The sequence below is a fragment of the Myotis lucifugus genome, unplaced genomic scaffold (genome assembly GCF_000147115.1).
Source record: "Myotis lucifugus unplaced genomic scaffold, Myoluc2.0 scaffold_56, whole genome shotgun sequence".
Classification (NCBI taxonomy): domain Eukaryota; kingdom Metazoa; phylum Chordata; class Mammalia; order Chiroptera; family Vespertilionidae; genus Myotis; species Myotis lucifugus.
This window is the reverse complement of record NW_005871104.1, coordinates 6,721,184-6,737,544: the sequence shown is the minus strand read 5'-3', so window position 1 is coordinate 6,737,544 and position 16,361 is coordinate 6,721,184. Positions and strand designations below refer to the sequence as shown.

The window sequence follows — 16,361 nt, the reverse complement described above, 5'->3', positions numbered from 1 at the left end:
ACATACTTCATTTCAATAGTATTTCATTATCTTTTTCACATTCTAGTTCCAGGGGCAAAAAAAATCAGCTCTAATGTATACTATCGAGATCAATTCTGTATGAACTGTTAAAGGATGCTCCAGTCATGATTCTATAAGCAACCACTATTGAGTCAAAGGGCATCTTCTAAATTTGTGGTGTTTCCAGGAACTAAGATGTCTATATGTTGATGATAGTTCTAAGAGTATTTGAGAACAAATGGAAACTCAACTTAGTTGGTGGGTTATGTGAAAAACAAAAGCATATTGTTTCCTTTGTCCAATTCACACTCGAGTACAGAACTAAAACTATACCTAAGTTTTTCTATTAACTTAATGGGGAAAACTGCCATTGTGATTTAATATCTTACAATGAGAAGCACTTTCTATGTGTAATAGACACCAAAATACATGTCATGGGCTTCTAAGCACAGGCTATATCCACTGATAAAATGGAAGATACTGAGTCTGTCTCTCCATCTTTCCTTATTTCATCCTCTCTCTAATGACCCTTTACTTACCCGTTGAGTGTGAGGATTTTCAGGTTCCTGCCAACCACCACTAGCTGCAAAATAAAGGAACATTAAGAAGAATTTTATAATTTTATTTTCACAAAAATAGGTCATTCTGCAGGCCACAAAATAAAACTTAAAAAACATAAAATCACAGAACTTCCAAGAATGAGTCCTAGAAATGATATAGACCAGAATGCTCAGAATAAAATTTTTTCTTTAAATATAATAATGGTGATAATGACCACCACCACAGCTAACATATGTATAGCCAGGCACATTTTATTCTCCTAATAATGTTGTGAAGTGGGGACTCTTATTATTAGCCTTATTTTACAAATGAGAAAATTGAGGCTCCGAAAGTTATATAACTTGCCCAAAGTCATAAAGATAGTAAGTGGTAAAGCGAGGATTCAAAGTCTGACTCCAGAGACCCTGCTCTTATCTGCAACACTGCAATTTCTGTTTTATGGCCCTGGTTTGGAAAAAAATTTCTTATATAAGAAACAAACTGCACAGACCATAAAGGAAAAGATTATTCCAGAAAGCTAAAAGTAAAACCATAATGAATACTTTCAACAAATGGTGCTGCAACAACTGGATACCCATCTACAAAAAAATGAACCTTTACCTTACCTCACAACACATACAAAACTTACTCTGAAATGGACAATGGACTTACATGTAAGAGCTAAAACTATAATCTTTATAGAAGAAAACATCAGTGAAAATCTTAGTGACCTTGGGTTAGCCTAAGTTTCTTCACTAGGATACAAAAGGCACAAACTATAAAATAAATTGATAAATTGGACCTCATCAAAATTAGAAAATTGTGTTCTTCAAAAGATACTGGTAAGAAAATAAAAAGGCAAGCCACAGACTGAGGGGAAATATTTGCAAAACATATACTGAACAAAGGACTTGTACCCAGAATACACAACTGTTACAACTCAATAAAAAGACAAAAATTCCATTAAAAAATAGGCAAAAGATTTGTACAATCATTTCACCAAAGAAAATATATGGATGGCAAAAAAGCACATTAAGACAATGCAAAGTAAAACCACAATGAGATATCACTACACATTCACTGGAATGGCTAAAATGAAAAAGACTGACAATATTGAAAGGTTGTTGAGGAACTGGAATTCTCCTTACATTGCTGGTGAGGATCCACATGGTATAGCCACTCTGGAAAATAGTTTGGCAGTTTCTAGTCATTAAATGTACACTCCCCCTACAATCCAGCAATTCCACTCCTAAGTATTTATGCAAGAAATATGAAAACATATCCACACTAAGACTTGTAGGCAAATGTTCATAGCAGCTTTATTTATAAGACAAAAACTAGAAAAAAATCCAAATGTCCATCAACTAGAAGTTGAATAAACAAACTGGTATAACCATACAACAAATATACTAGTCATCAATAAAAAGCAAAAATATGGGTGAACCTCAAAAGCATTATGTTAATGAAAGCAGACACAAAAGACTATGTACTACAAGACTCCAATTATATAAACCTCCAGAATAGGCAAAATTACAGTGGTAGGAAGCCTATCAGGGGGGCAGGAGCCAGGAGGTCAGGGCAAGAAACTGACAGCAAAGGGGCATGCGGAAACTTTTTTGGGTGATGGAATTTTTCTGTTACATGATTGTGGTGGTGGCTATATGAGTATACACATTTGTCAAAAATCACAGAAGTCTACACTTAAAATTGGTGAGCTTCATTATACATGTTATATCTTAATAAAGCTAATTTTAAAAAGTGAAAAAATAAACTACAATGAGATGCCATTTCACAACCATCCTTTCGGAAAAACAATACTAAGAAGTGCCAAGGGCCCTGGACCGTGTAGCTCAGCGTTAGAGCGTCAGCCTGCACACCAAAGGGTCGTGGGTTCAATTCCTGGTAAAGGGCACATACCTGGGTGATACCTGGCCCCAGTCAGAGCATGTGCAGGAGGCAACCAACTTATGTATCTCTCTCACATGGATGTTTCTGTTTCCCTCTCTCTTCCTCTCTCTCCCGCTGTCTCTCTCTTTCCCCCACTCTCTCTCTCTTCCTCCCTCCTCCTTCCCTCCCCTCCATACTCTCTAAAAATCAATGGTATCCTCAGGTGAGGATTAAAAAAAAAAAGCAACACAAATAAGAACTGTCGCAGTGGTTCTCAACCTTCCTAATGTCGCAACCCTTTAATACAGTTCCTCATGTTGTGGTGACCCCCAACCATAAAATTATTTTTGTTGCTACTTCATAACTGTAATTTTGCTACTGTAATGTAAATATCTGATATGCAGGATGTATTTTCATTGTTCGCGACCCACAGGTTGAGAACCGCTGATTCTAGTGCAAAGGCTAGTCTACTTTTATACATTACTAGGGGGAGGAAAAACTGGTAAACCATTTTAGAGAGCTAAAGATGTACACAACTTAAAAACAGCAGTTTTATTTTTTTATTTACTTATTTTAAAATACTTTTTATTTATTTTTATTGATTTCAGAGAGAAAGGGAGAGGGAGAGAGAGATAGAAACATCATGATGAGAGAATAGGCTGCCTCCTTCATGCCCCCTACTGGGGATCAAGCCCGAAACCCGGGCATGTGCCCTTGACCAGAACCGAACCCAGGACCCTTCAGTCCTCAGGCCGACGCTTTATCCATGAGCCAAACTGGCCAGGGCCAGCAGTTTAGTTATGCAGAGAAATCCTTACTCTCATTACTTAAGAAATACACACAGGAATTTTTCTAACAGTGCTTCTGTCGAAAGGAAAAAATTGACAACAACCTAAAAGTCCATTAGGAGGAAACTGAGTAAGTAAACTGTGGTAAGTCATGCATGAAATCAAACTACTATTATAAATATAATATCGATAGAGAAAAGTTGTAGCAGAATACATATAGATTTCCATTTGTTTCACACTGATAGACATGATTTGCTAGTGGCCACATATATATGTGGAGAAGTATAAAGACAGGCATGGACACCGATACACACTGACTTCAGGATCGTGATGACTACCTCTCTCTAAGAGGCAGGGGAAGGGGGACGTGGTGGGGGGAGGCAACACAAGTTGTTTAAACCGTTTTGGTTATTTAGTTAAGCTGGGGGATAAATATATCAATGTGCATTATTTGTATAAGTTAAAATAACTCTTTTCAAAACAAAAAGGAATCTTGCTGAAGGTGTCACTACGCTCCCTTGCAAGAAATGGCAGCAATAACAGCCTTTAGTACATTATTCATCATTTAAAGGTTGCCTACTTAAGGCAATCATGAAAAAGAATTAGTTAAAAGAAATGTTTTAGATGTAGTATTTTTAAAAGTCTAAATGTTCTACCTAATTGCTTCTTTAGAACTGGTAATTTATTCTAAACAGCAATTTGGGAGACATAACAATGTCATTATGAGTTTTTCTCTGCACATTACTGACACAATGGCTTACTTACAAACCAAACAGTTCCAACTAAAGTGGTTTCAGAGCTCCTCAGACACCAATGACAACATGGAAAAATGAAATTATCTGTACTCTTTTAAGAGCTCCAAGAGCTCAATTATCACTGTCAAGATACCCTAGAAGAGAGAGATTTCCAGAAGCAAACACAGGTTTTAAGTTCTGAAAAAAAATTCTAATCTTAATGACTCACAATCTAAAAAGCATAAACATTCACTTACAAAGGAACAAACTGTAAAATCTACTTGGATTTGTGGACTTTGTTTGTTTAATTTGCTAAAAAGAGACAGAATACAAACACAGAAAAATACTTTTAACTCACTGAGGCATATATTATGCCACTTTGAGGTTTGTTTTTTTAACATTTAACTCATAACCAAATTCAAACAACTTGCTTGCTACATTGAAATTAAAACATATATACATAAATACTGACTCAAAGTCTAAAGAGATGCTATGGAATCAACCATACTAATAAAAGGGTAATATACTAATTAGACCGAGAGACCTTCCGGATGTCCTTCCGGACAAAGCCATGGTGGCAGGGCCAAGGCAGAGGCGGTTAGGGACGGCAGGGGAGGGCATTTGGGTGAAAGCAAGCTGGTGGGGGAAGGCAGCTGGGGGGCGAGCAGGCCAATGGGGGGAGCAGTTGAGGGAAGCAGGTGGCGGGGGCTCAGTTGGGGTTGATCAGTCTGGCAGGGGTGGGCAATTGGGGTTGATCAGGCTGGCAGGGGTGGGCAATTGGGGTTGATCAGGCTGGCAGCAGAGTGGTTAAGGGAGATCAGGCAGGCAGGCAGGTGAGGGGTTGGGAGCCAGTGGTCCCGGATTGCGAGAGGGATGTCCGACTGCAGGGAGACCTTCCGGCAGTCGGACATCCCCCGAGGGGTCCCAGATTGGAGAGGGTGCAGGCCGGGCTGAGGGACACCATTCTGTGCACGGATTTTGTGCACCGGGCCACTAGTCTATAACAAAAGCATAATATGCTAGTTAGACTGGGCAGCCGAACAACCTTCCAGACGTCCTTCCAGATGAAGCTGGGGTTGCGAGGACCAAGCCCCTTGCACGAATTTCATGCATCAGGCCTCTAGTTCTAATATAAATCACATTTCAGGAAATATCTACCCTCGAGTATTTTTAAGGAACTAAGATATACTTGTTTAGTTAACATTTTTTTGTTTTTATAGAATATTTGATCAACTTGATATACAATGTAAAAAAACCAAGAGCTCAAGCATTCTAAACCAAGAGGTGAAGTAAACAAATTCAAAGATTAAATTTTTAAGAACAGAGTTGAATCTAAAGAAATGTCACCGATATTTCCAAATTGTGTAGGAATTGTCCACCTTCATTTTAGTGATGTCAAATGACATAATGAACTTGTTATGAGCTTCTTCATATGTTAGTAAGCTAAAATCTTTTATGAAAATTCAAAATTGGGAATTTTTAACAAGTCTAAAAAGTTTTCAGATAATTAAATGAAATTTCAGAAAGAAAAGAGACAATGGAGAGATAGAAATGCTACTGTTTACATAAAAATTAAATAGCAACTCAAGATTTTGAACTGACTGTCTAAAGAATGCTACTACTTTCTGATGTTAACCAGGAAGTATAGAAAATGTAAAAATAAAGGAAGTTTCCTAATATAGATAATTGCAACCTCCACTCTGAAATGCTCAAATGATGGACAGGTATATAATTAATACTGTAGGTAGTTTTAAGTCCATATACACATAATTTTTGTTTCACTGATAAACGTGTGTGTGTGTGTATAGACATGTATACATAGACGTATCTTTGAGCACATGTTTGAATGCTCCAGTATAGAAACTTGGGACATGGAATTGCTGGGCAGAAGAACAAAAGCATTTTAAAATTGTAGCCCAGCTGATGTTGCTCAGTGGTTGAGTGTGGACCCATGAACCAAGAGGTCCCCAGTTCGATTCCTAATTCCCATTCAGGGCACATGCCCAGGTTGCAGGCGCAATCCCCAGTAGGGGGCATGTAGGAGATAGCCTACCGATGATGGCTCTCTCATTGATGTTTTCTCTCTCTATCCCTCTCCCATCCTCTCTCTAAAAACAATAAAAAATAAAACTTTAATAGATGTTGTTAAACTGCTTTTCAAGGTGGTAGTGTATGAAAGAACTATTTTCCCATATTCTTGCCAACACCTGATTATCAGATATAACATATTTTATCAAATCAATGACATTTTAATTTGGATTTCCCTGACTACTAGTGAAGTTGAACATATCTTCTACATATTTATTAACTTTTAAAAAATATATTGCCTCGCCCTAACCGGTTTGGCTCAGTGGATAGAGTGTCGGCCTGCGGACTGAAGGGTCCCAGGTTCGATTCCAGTCAAGGGCATGTACTGTGGTTGCGGGCACATCCCCAGTAGGGGGTGTGCAGGAGGCAGCTGATCAATGTTTCTCTCTCATCAATGTTTCTAACTCTCTATCCCTCTCCCTTCCTCTCTGTACAAAATCAATAAAATATATTTAAAAAAATATATATATATATTGCCTCAACAGTTGTGAAAACAAAAGTCCAACTAACTAGACAATGAAAACTAAATGAAGAATTCATACATTCAATACAGGGTCTTTGTTCCCAGAGAACTCATAATAGAGTTGAAAACACTTGAAAAATTCACATATAAACAATATTAATAATACAAGATATTTAATGATATCCAAAGAAAGAGATAAAAAGAAAGGTCTATAAAATTTCAGAGAAGGAAACATGCAAGGGTAGAATGTGAGTTATGACTTCAAAAATGGTTAGAGTCTTGCCCCACCAATGAACCAGGAGGTCATGGTTCAATTCCTGGTCAGGGCACATACCTAGGTTGTGGGTTTGGTCCCCAGTTGGGGCATGTATGAGAGGCTCTCTCATACTCTCTCTTCCTCTCTCTAAAAATAAATGAGCATGTCCTCGGGTGAGGATTGGAAAAAAGAGTGTAGGGCAAAGACATATCATTTTAATCCTACTATGGCCCCTTCAGTATGTATATTTTGGTTACTGACCATTTTTATTTCTACTGTGAGACCTGCTGTTCATATCTGTTGCCTACTTTTCTATTAAGTCTCTTTCTTATTGACTTATAAGTATTCCTCATTTTTGGTTATCTTTAGTCTGTTGTATATGATCCAAATACTTTTCTTAATTTGTCACTTTTATGTTTAATTTTGCTTATGATGTGTTTTGTCATCAGGAGCTTTTATTTCTTATGAAGAGCATCAATATTTTGACTCTAAGAAAGTGTCAGATTTATAAAAGCTATTTAACAAACTCTAAGAAAACTAAATAGCCCTGGCCGGTTTGCTCAGTTGTTAGTGTCTGTCTGCAAACCTAAGGGTCTCGGGTTCAATTCCCAGTCAAGGGCACATATCTGGGTTGCAGGTTTGATCCCTGTGCCCTGATGAGGGCACATGCAAGAAGCAACCAATCAATGTGTCTCTCTCACATCAATGTTTCTCTTTCTGTCCCCGACCCCCTCTAAAAATATCAATGGAAAAAAAATATCCTTGGGTGAGAATGAACAACAAAAAAACAAAACTAGTTAACATAGTCTGTGGGCAATTACAGCACTGCTAATTTCACAAAATCTCATGTTGAAGTCTACCTCACTCACCCACAGATTTGTCGGCCATGCCCACATCTCTAGATGTCCAGCGACAAAACCCACAGGCCAGGTAATAGGCTTTCTTCATGGTGGTCTTGGCTGGGTCATCGGGAAGCTGTGTGGAGATGCTTGTGGCCCGGGTGGAGAGGGTGTGCATGCAGCCGGGACAGTCAAAGCAGTTGGCGCATCTATGATACAAAAAATACAACAATTCATTCACTCCACAAATGTTACCAAGCACCTACCAATACCAGACCTTGTTCCAGGTGTTAGGAATTCAAAAGAGAACTGTAAGGGAGGATTGTCTCAAGCAAAAAGAAATAATCAAGTACTCCTGAGACTCTTACAAACTTTGTTTTAAAATTTCAAAAGTATTATATGTTCATTATTAAAAAAATAATAAATAAAAAAATAATAAAAAAATAAAAAGCAATCATCACAAAAGTTCCTGAAGAATTAGAGCCTGACCCAATCCTACTCCACAGAGACAATCAGTGTTAATAGTCTGGAGTTAACTATTTCCAGCCTCATTTCATGCTTGTACAGACCACAAAGAGTTCTGAGGAAAACAGAAATGTCAGAGCTTATGCCTTTAGAGAGAAGAGACCAATTGCACAATGGAAAACTGAGAGGCGACAATACAACGATCGGGAAATTGGTTTGGAAAATAACTTCTTGTTTGCTGTGCCAGAGAGCTGAAACGGATACCACACAATGTGATCAAACTGGAATGGTTCTGAAGTACTGCATGTTCAGGCTTCCTGGCACTATTATCCTAGTGCTCAGCCAGCATTTCCCCTTCAGGGCCCCTGTACCTTGTTGCTTTAATGTTTTCCACAACCAGAGATTATCAAGATTTCACCACGTCCTAGACTTGGTCTGAAGTTCCATGTCAAAACTCCAATTAGCTCTGATATTTTGCCATCTGGATAATATCCTCAAATAAAGATAATAGTATCCACTTCACAGGGATATTTTGAGGATTAAATGTTAAAATTAATGTGTGGACAGCATACAAAACTGTCTGGTTTATCAGAAGGTATTTCTCAGAGACAAGGAAGACAAATAATAGTGGTTCACATCCATGGAGGCATACGCATGTGAGTGGTAACAATGGACTTTCACATCAAGCAAAAAACCAAATGGTTCCCAGGAGCAATGACTACTATCCAGATCTTGGTTTTTGTTGTTGTTTTTTTAAATATGTTTTTACTAATTTTTAGAGAGAGAGAAAGGGAGAGGGATAGATAGAAACATCAATGAATGAGAGAGAAACATCATTGATTGGCTGCCTCTTGCACACCCCCTACTAATTGAGCCCACAACCTGGACATGTGCCCTGGCTGGGAATGGAACTGGGGACCTCTCTGTTCCTGGGTCAATGCCCAACCACTGAGCCACACTAGCTGGGCCAGATCTTGGTTTTTAATTCCATTCTCCAATAAAAGGAACCAGGGTTCCTTGGAGAAATGGCTAATTCTAGGAGTGAGGCAGAAAGTACACATGATGAGCCTCGAGTATTTTGTAGTACCAGAAAGTAAGAAAGTGCTCTAATGAATGAACAAACACCCCCACACACACACAAACAATGACTGGGGTTAAGTTAAAGGGATACAGTAGTCTACTGAAAAGTTACCAACAGCCAAAGGTAGAAAATTTGAGCAAAAAAAGTAGTATTGGATTACAACCTAAGGTATAAAATAAATATCCAGGAGCCCGTCTGCTTTAAGTAAATGATTACTTAAATAAGTGGGGAAGAAGAGAAATATCTTCCATGCAAAAGAATTCCAAATAATTTATGTAGACAACCCTCACAGAGGGGGAGCATAACTTCCTACTATTTAAGTGTGGGCTGTGATAGTTTTCCTTCTAAAGAGTACAGCATGGAAAAGGAGGTCGATAGTCATATTGAAAGTATGTTTCCTTGATATGCTGAGAGATACACTTTACCTCAGTGATCCTCCTCCCCAAAAATACATTCCCCTTCAATGGTTCACAAACTGCGGCTCACGAGCCACATTCGGCTCTTTGGCCCCTTGAGTGTGGCTCTTCCACAAAATACCGACTTCTGCGCATGGGCCACGAAGTTTCAATTGCACTGTGCGTGTGCGCCCGCACATGGTATTTTGTGGAAGAGCCACACTCAAGGAGCCAAAGAGCCGCATGTGGCTCGAGAGCCGAGGTTTGCCGACCACGGCCCTAGCTGATGAGAAAAACAGACACATTCCAACTGAGGGACATTCTACAATATATCTGATCACTATTCAAAACTTTTAAGGTCATCAAAACCAAGGAAAGTCTAAGAGGATGTCACAACAATGGGAGCCTAAGGAGACATAACTATTAAACATAACGTGGATATCCTAAATAGGATCCTGGAACAGAAAAAGGAGATTATGAAAAAAAAAAACACAAATCTGAATAAAATGTGGAGTTTATTTAACAATAATGTACCAGTATTGTTCAGTAATTGAGACAAACACACCATTCTAATGTAAGATGTTAACAGCAGGGGACACTGGGTATGGGATAAAAGGGAAATCTCTGTATCATCTTCACAATAATTCTTAAGTCTAAAACTGTTCCAAAATGGAAAGTTTATTTAAAGGCTAGTTTATCTTTGGCAAAGGTGATGCAAAAAAATGAAAAGAGCTAGTTAAGAAAGAGTTAGTTTCATGTGTTTTCTTACCAGCTATTACAAAAAAATTGAGAAAACAAAAAATAAATCCTGGTCTTACCTGTTCTTTTTTAGTTTGGCTTCAGCCGATGGCATATTTTCTAAGCAACTGGGGCAATAATGAGAGTCCACCTAGAAAGAAACAAGAAATCAAAAATCAGAGGGAAGGAAATTCAGTTTAGCTTGTGTGTATGTCTCTGCCAAACAGTAAAATGTGAAGTACATTATCATACTGAAGCAGAAGGTGAGAAACCACTCACCTGGCAGAGAACCTAAATTGTTTTCAGCTCAGGTTTTATTCCTCAATCACCTTTGTTTTTTCAAACCATCCACATTTTGTAAACCTTCTATTTTTTCTTTATGATCTTTCCGTGCCCTTTCATCAGGGTTTTATGAATTAGATGTGTTAAAAATTACCTATGTGCCAGAACTGGTTTGGCTCAGTGGATAGAGCATCAGCCTGCGGACTGAAAGGTCCCAGGTTCGATTCCAGTCAAGGGCATGTACCTGGGTTGCGGGCACATCCCCAGTGGGAGGTGTGCAGGAGGCAGCTGATCGATGTTCCTCTCTCATCGATGTTTCTAACTCTCTATCTCTCTCCCTTCCTCTCTGTAAAAAATCAATAAAATATATTTTAAAAAAAATTACCTATGTAAAAGAAGAACTCTATAATAACCTAAATAATAGATTAATAAATAAAATAACCTAATTTGTAAAAATGTGATCAATTATTCTTCTACCTGGTTTAGCTTTATTGGATTGTAGTAATTTGACCACACTTAAATTGTGAGATACTTTAAAGGTTTTCTCATTACTGAAGCAATACATGTTCACTGAAGAGCAGTATAAATTATCATTTACAAAGTCAGCTACAGCCAATCAATTAGATATTTAAACGACAAATTAAACTATTAAGCTAAACTATTGTATTTAACTCAAAAACACAGTATAAAAAATTCATTGTACTTTTTAAGGTCTGAATAATTATTTTCTTAAATGTAGGCAGATTCTATTTGACAATTCTAGAACTGTAGTCACCTGCAGATGGAAAGACAGATTCACTTGAACATAAATACTATAGAAACTGGCTTCTCTTTTCATCATCTGCTATAAGCAGAACCATCTTTGAAAAGATGAATACAATTGCTGCTCAAATAACCTCCCAGAACATAAGCTATAGTATTGCTAACAGATATTTGCCGTGACTCATCATAAAAGGCAAACTGTAAGTCATTCCTTTGCGTCCCCTTTCCAAAGAATGCTTGTCCCTTCATGTGCAGCTCCAATCCAGGTTCTCCATTAGAACCTTCTGGACTGCTCACGGGTATTAGCCTTCCCAAGCCCTAATGGCCTCTATCTCCCAGGTACACATCCGTCTGTAAAAGATGCAGTTACAGACTGAGTGTCATAGCTGAAGACATTCTTGGAGATTATGAAGATTAAGCTCCCTAGGAACCACCAAAGGAGAATCTAACCCAGCCGTGGGCAAACTACCGCCCACGGGCCGGATCCAGCCCGTTTGAAATGAATAAAACTAAAAAAAAAAAAAAAAAAGACCGTACCCTTTTATGTAATGATGTTTACTTTGAATTTATATTAGTTCACACAAACACTCCATCCATGCTTTTGTTCCGGCCCTCCGGTCCAGTTTAAGAACCCATTGTGGCCCTCGAGTCAAAAAGTTTGCCCACCCCTGCCCAACAAATTGTAAGGGTGGAGCTGGAGCAGGGAAGCATCTAATGAGAAAGGAACTGCTAAGGAGATACACACAGGTACAGCCGTTCGTGTACATACACACACACACACACACACACACACACACACGTGTTAATGAAGAAATCCATAAAAAATCAATGCCATGTTAAATACATGAAAAACCAATACCATATTATACATAAATGGCATTTATTTCTCTTGTATTATTTAAATACTTCCCCTGACCTTTTAAAATATATTTTTATTGATTTCAGAGAGGAAGAGAGAGGGAGAGAGAGATATAAACATCAGTGATGAGAGAGAATAATTGATCGGATGCCTCCTGAATGCCCCACACTGGGGATCGAACCCACAACCCGGGCATGTGCCCTGATCGGGAATCCAACTGGGAGTCAAACAGTGACCTCTGGGTTTGACACTTAACCACTGAGCAACACCAGCCGGGCCTGACCATTCTTAATATTGTGAAAAATATCCCCCCTCAAAATAATTAATAATATGTAAAGTGGCTTATAGTATAGGATATGTTTTTCATATGTGTTTCTTAATAGTCCAGGGATCTTCACTGAAGTTCTAAGTCAGGATACTCGTTTTCAAATCTTGGTCCTCCCAGTGTGACTTAGGGCTAACATTATGTGTCTGTTTCTTTACTTGTAAAAATGATTTTTTAAAAAAGGTATCCATTCCACTGGGTTGTAGAAAGATAAAGGAGATTAAGTAAAGCATATGGCATAGAGTACTGGATAAACTATATCTATTATTACTATTAGTGTTTCCTTCAGGAGACTGTGAGTTACTCCACGGCAGGATTTATGTCTTCTCGTCTTTGAATCCGCAGCGCTTCCTGAATAAAGGAGATGTGCCCAGCGCCGCAGGACTGGGTGATTTTTCACGGGGTGGGGTCTTCTACCTTCTAACAATCCCACCCCAGCGCCCATTTGCTGTGAAAGACGATAGCACCCTCCTCCCGGGGGAAGCGCTGTTAATATAACACTTCCAGCTTCTTACACGGCCTGCCCGACTCGCAACGCTTTCGCTCAGCTCGCCCCATCCCTGCAGCAGGCAGGCCTCGGCCGGAGCCAGGACACAGAGGGGCCAGTTTCCGGCCAACGTGGAGGCAGAACTTCCAGGATGGGAGGGGCATGAATACAATGCCTGTGTCCACTCCACGCAAATCAAGCGTGGAAAGTCAGTGTCTAATCCCGCAAGTGGCGCGAACTAAGCACGCCCACACCTTTTTCTCCCGGACCCACCCTGTCACCAAACCCCCAGGAGACAGCCAGGCTTCCCGAAGTCAAGTTCGTCCAATCGGAGGGTGCCCGGCCACCAGCCGAGCCGCTCAGCTCCACCCAAGGCCGCCCCTTCTTTCCAAGTGACAACTTATGAGCAAATTAAAGCTCGGGCAAATCTGAGTGACGGAAAACAGGCCAATCAGCAAGGTAGGAAAATGGTACCCGCCTCCAACCGGTGGGACTTCCCCGCCCGCCGCGGTGACTAATATGAATGCCTCTCCCCCTCCCCCTCCGCCCTCTCCATCCTCTTCCTGGGACGACGGCGTTACCTCGTGAGACACACATTCCAGCGACCGCAGCTCGCTGCAGTAGCGGCAGAAGTAAAGCTGCGAGAGAGGGGCCCGAACCTTCTTTTCTCCCTGGACGAGGTAGAGGACCCGCTCCGATTGCAGCAAGGACGCCATCTTGGAGAGGGAGGAGCCGACGACGCTCCGGTCGCGTCACGTGACCCGAGAGCCGGCGTTCGCCTCGCCGCCTCCCCTACGTCTTTCTACGTCGACTTTGACATCAGGTTTCCGACGCGGCGGGGCGAGAGTCCGAACGCGCCTGCGCAGCAGGGATTCCCCGGTTTCTCCCCCGCCGCGGGCCCGCCCCCTTCAGCGTTTCAGGGAGCGTCAGTGGCTTGTGTGGAACTCAGACTTGCTTACGGTTCAGTACAGAACCTCAGATCAAAGCCAGACAAGCTCAGTGCCCTCCTTTCGTTTCTTGCACAGAGGAAGGCAGCTGCTCGTTGTTTTATTTACAGCTGCCACTCCTGCCCTCACCTTCCAGGCGCACATCCAGAGGTGGACGGGAGGTTTCAGGGAGAGAGTTCCATGGGAACTGGAGGCTGAGTCACTCCAGCACGTTCTTCTGATAGTCTTGTCACCGGCCTGTAGGAGACTTTCACAGCCTTTCTCTCATAATGGTACAGTAGGCAGTGAGACACACATGAGCGAAGCAGGAACGATAGGCCCCGTACCACCGAAAGCCCTAGGTATCTAGAAGGACCTCACCCCCAGGGCAACCTTTCCTACCCTAACGTCTCACTGACCGTGTGGTTCAGACCCCCTGGCCGTCCCTCTCCTGGTCATGCTGTTCAGACCCTCCCCTGACCGTCCTCCCCTGGCATGTCTAGTCATGTGGTTGACCCCTTTGGAAGAGGAAGGGGGCGAGGCGCAGAGAATAGCCTCATGTGCCTCCCATACAGGCCCTTGCAGGACCATTCCCTTAAGCTTGAAGCCCTAGGCAGCGGTTCTCAACCTGTGGGTCGCAACCCCTGAAAATACATCCTGCATATCAGATATTTACATTAGGATTCATAACAGTAGCAATGTTACAGTTATGAAGTAGCAACGAAAATAATTTTATGGTTGGGGGTCACTACAACATGAGGAACTGTATTAAAGGGTCACGACATTAGGAAGGTTGAGAACCACTGCTAGAGGTAACAAATAGGCCTCGGTTGTGTTTCAGCTCCAGGCCTGAAAAAGCAACAAGGCCAGGCAGGGTGACACCATGGCTGACATCAAGACCAGCGGCAAGGACTTAATGACCCTCTACCTAGTACCAACCAACCAGTGGACACCAGGACCCTGAGGAGATGCACCTAGAAAGCTGATAAATATTCTATCGAGATCCTCCCCTGCAACCTCCAGATAAGCCCTTAAAATAGAGGACTCGGTGGCGCTCTCTCTCTCTCTCTCTCTCTCTCTCTCTCTCTCTCTCTGTTAATCCTCACCAAAGGATATTTTTCCAAACTTTTTTTTTTTTTTTAGAGAGTGGAATGGAGGGGGAGAGACAGAGAGAGAGAAACATCGTGAGGGATACACATCGATTGGTTGTCTGCTGCAGGGATTGAGCCTCTAATCGAGGTATGTGCTCTTGACCTGAATTGAACCCAGGACCCCTCAGTCCGTGGGCCGACGCTCTATCCACTGAGCCAAACCGGCTAGGGCGGCTCTTTCTCTCTGGAGCACCTTTCCTCCCCGCTGCCTTCCCTCTAGGCGCTTACCTTCACTTTCTTTTTCCTACGCTCCAAGTCCCTTCCTTTGCCTCTGTAACTTGTTTCCTGAGCCTACACAGTCCTACTGGCTCACTTCTTTCATGGCTCATTTCTTCTATCTCTGTGACATTCTAAACAAACTTTTGCTTATATTTGAGTCTTAACTCTAAATTCTTTCTTAGCCAACACTCAAGGACCTTGGTCTAACATCTGGTGCTATTTCGCTGTTTAACAATTTGAAATTTCTTAGACTGTGAGCTCTTCCACGCAGGGCCAAAACTCATTCATTTGCAGGTTTCAAGTACTTAGCATTAGGATTAAGTCTGCACAGTAGACCCCTTATCTGCAGCTTCACTTTCTGTGTTTCAACCTTGGTCGGAAAATATTAAATGGAAAATTCTAGAATTAAGCAATTCGTAAGTTTTAAAACATGAGCTGTTCCAAGTAGCTCGATATAATCTCATTCCGTCCCGTTCTATCTCCCCAGGAAGTGAATCATCCCTTTGTCCATCGTACCCATGCTGTATACACTACCAGCCCATTAGTCACTTAGACTTGGTTATCAGATCAACTGATATCGCAGTTGTGGTATTGCAGTCACCCTTGTTTTACTTAATAATGACCCCGAAGTGGAAGAATAGTGATCCTGGCAGTTCAGATATGCTAAAGAGAAGCCATAAAGTGCTTACTGTAAATGCAAATGTATGTATATGTAGGAAAAAACAGTACTGTGTATATAGGGTTCAGTATTATCCGTGGTTTCAGGCATCCCCTGGAGGTCTTGGAATGTATCCTCCATGGATGAGGGGGGACTACTGTATGGCGGATGTTCAATATGTATTGATTAATGATGGAATGATACTAATGAGTGAACCTAGGTGTCACTTACATTTTTATAATGCATAAACTAAGGTTTAGATATGTAACATGATCACTTTTTAAAATATTTTTATTGATTTTTTTACAGAGAGGAAGGGAGAGGGATAGAGAGTTAGACACATCGATGAGAGAGAAACATCAATCAGCTGCCTCCTGCACACCCCCCACTGGGGATGTGCCTGCAACCAAGGTACATG

At 41.0% G+C, this 16,361-nt stretch overlaps 1 protein-coding gene across 1 annotated transcript in view; it reads right to left on the bottom strand.

Moving 5' to 3' along the window:
* DCTN4 (dynactin subunit 4) overlaps positions 1 to 13,744 on the bottom strand; it is a 33,544-nt gene extending 19,800 nt beyond the window's left edge. The window contains exons 1-4 of the mRNA XM_006089136.3: positions 13,571 to 13,744; positions 10,355 to 10,425; positions 7,626 to 7,804; positions 540 to 583 (exon numbers count right to left, since the gene is read on the bottom strand). Coding sequence (XP_006089198.1) covers positions 540 to 583; positions 7,626 to 7,804; positions 10,355 to 10,425; positions 13,571 to 13,705 — 429 coding nt within the window. The 5' untranslated portion in view covers positions 13,706 to 13,744. The remainder of the gene's footprint in view (positions 1 to 539; positions 584 to 7,625; positions 7,805 to 10,354; positions 10,426 to 13,570) is intronic.
* Positions 13,745 to 16,361: the final 2,617 nt, after the last annotated feature.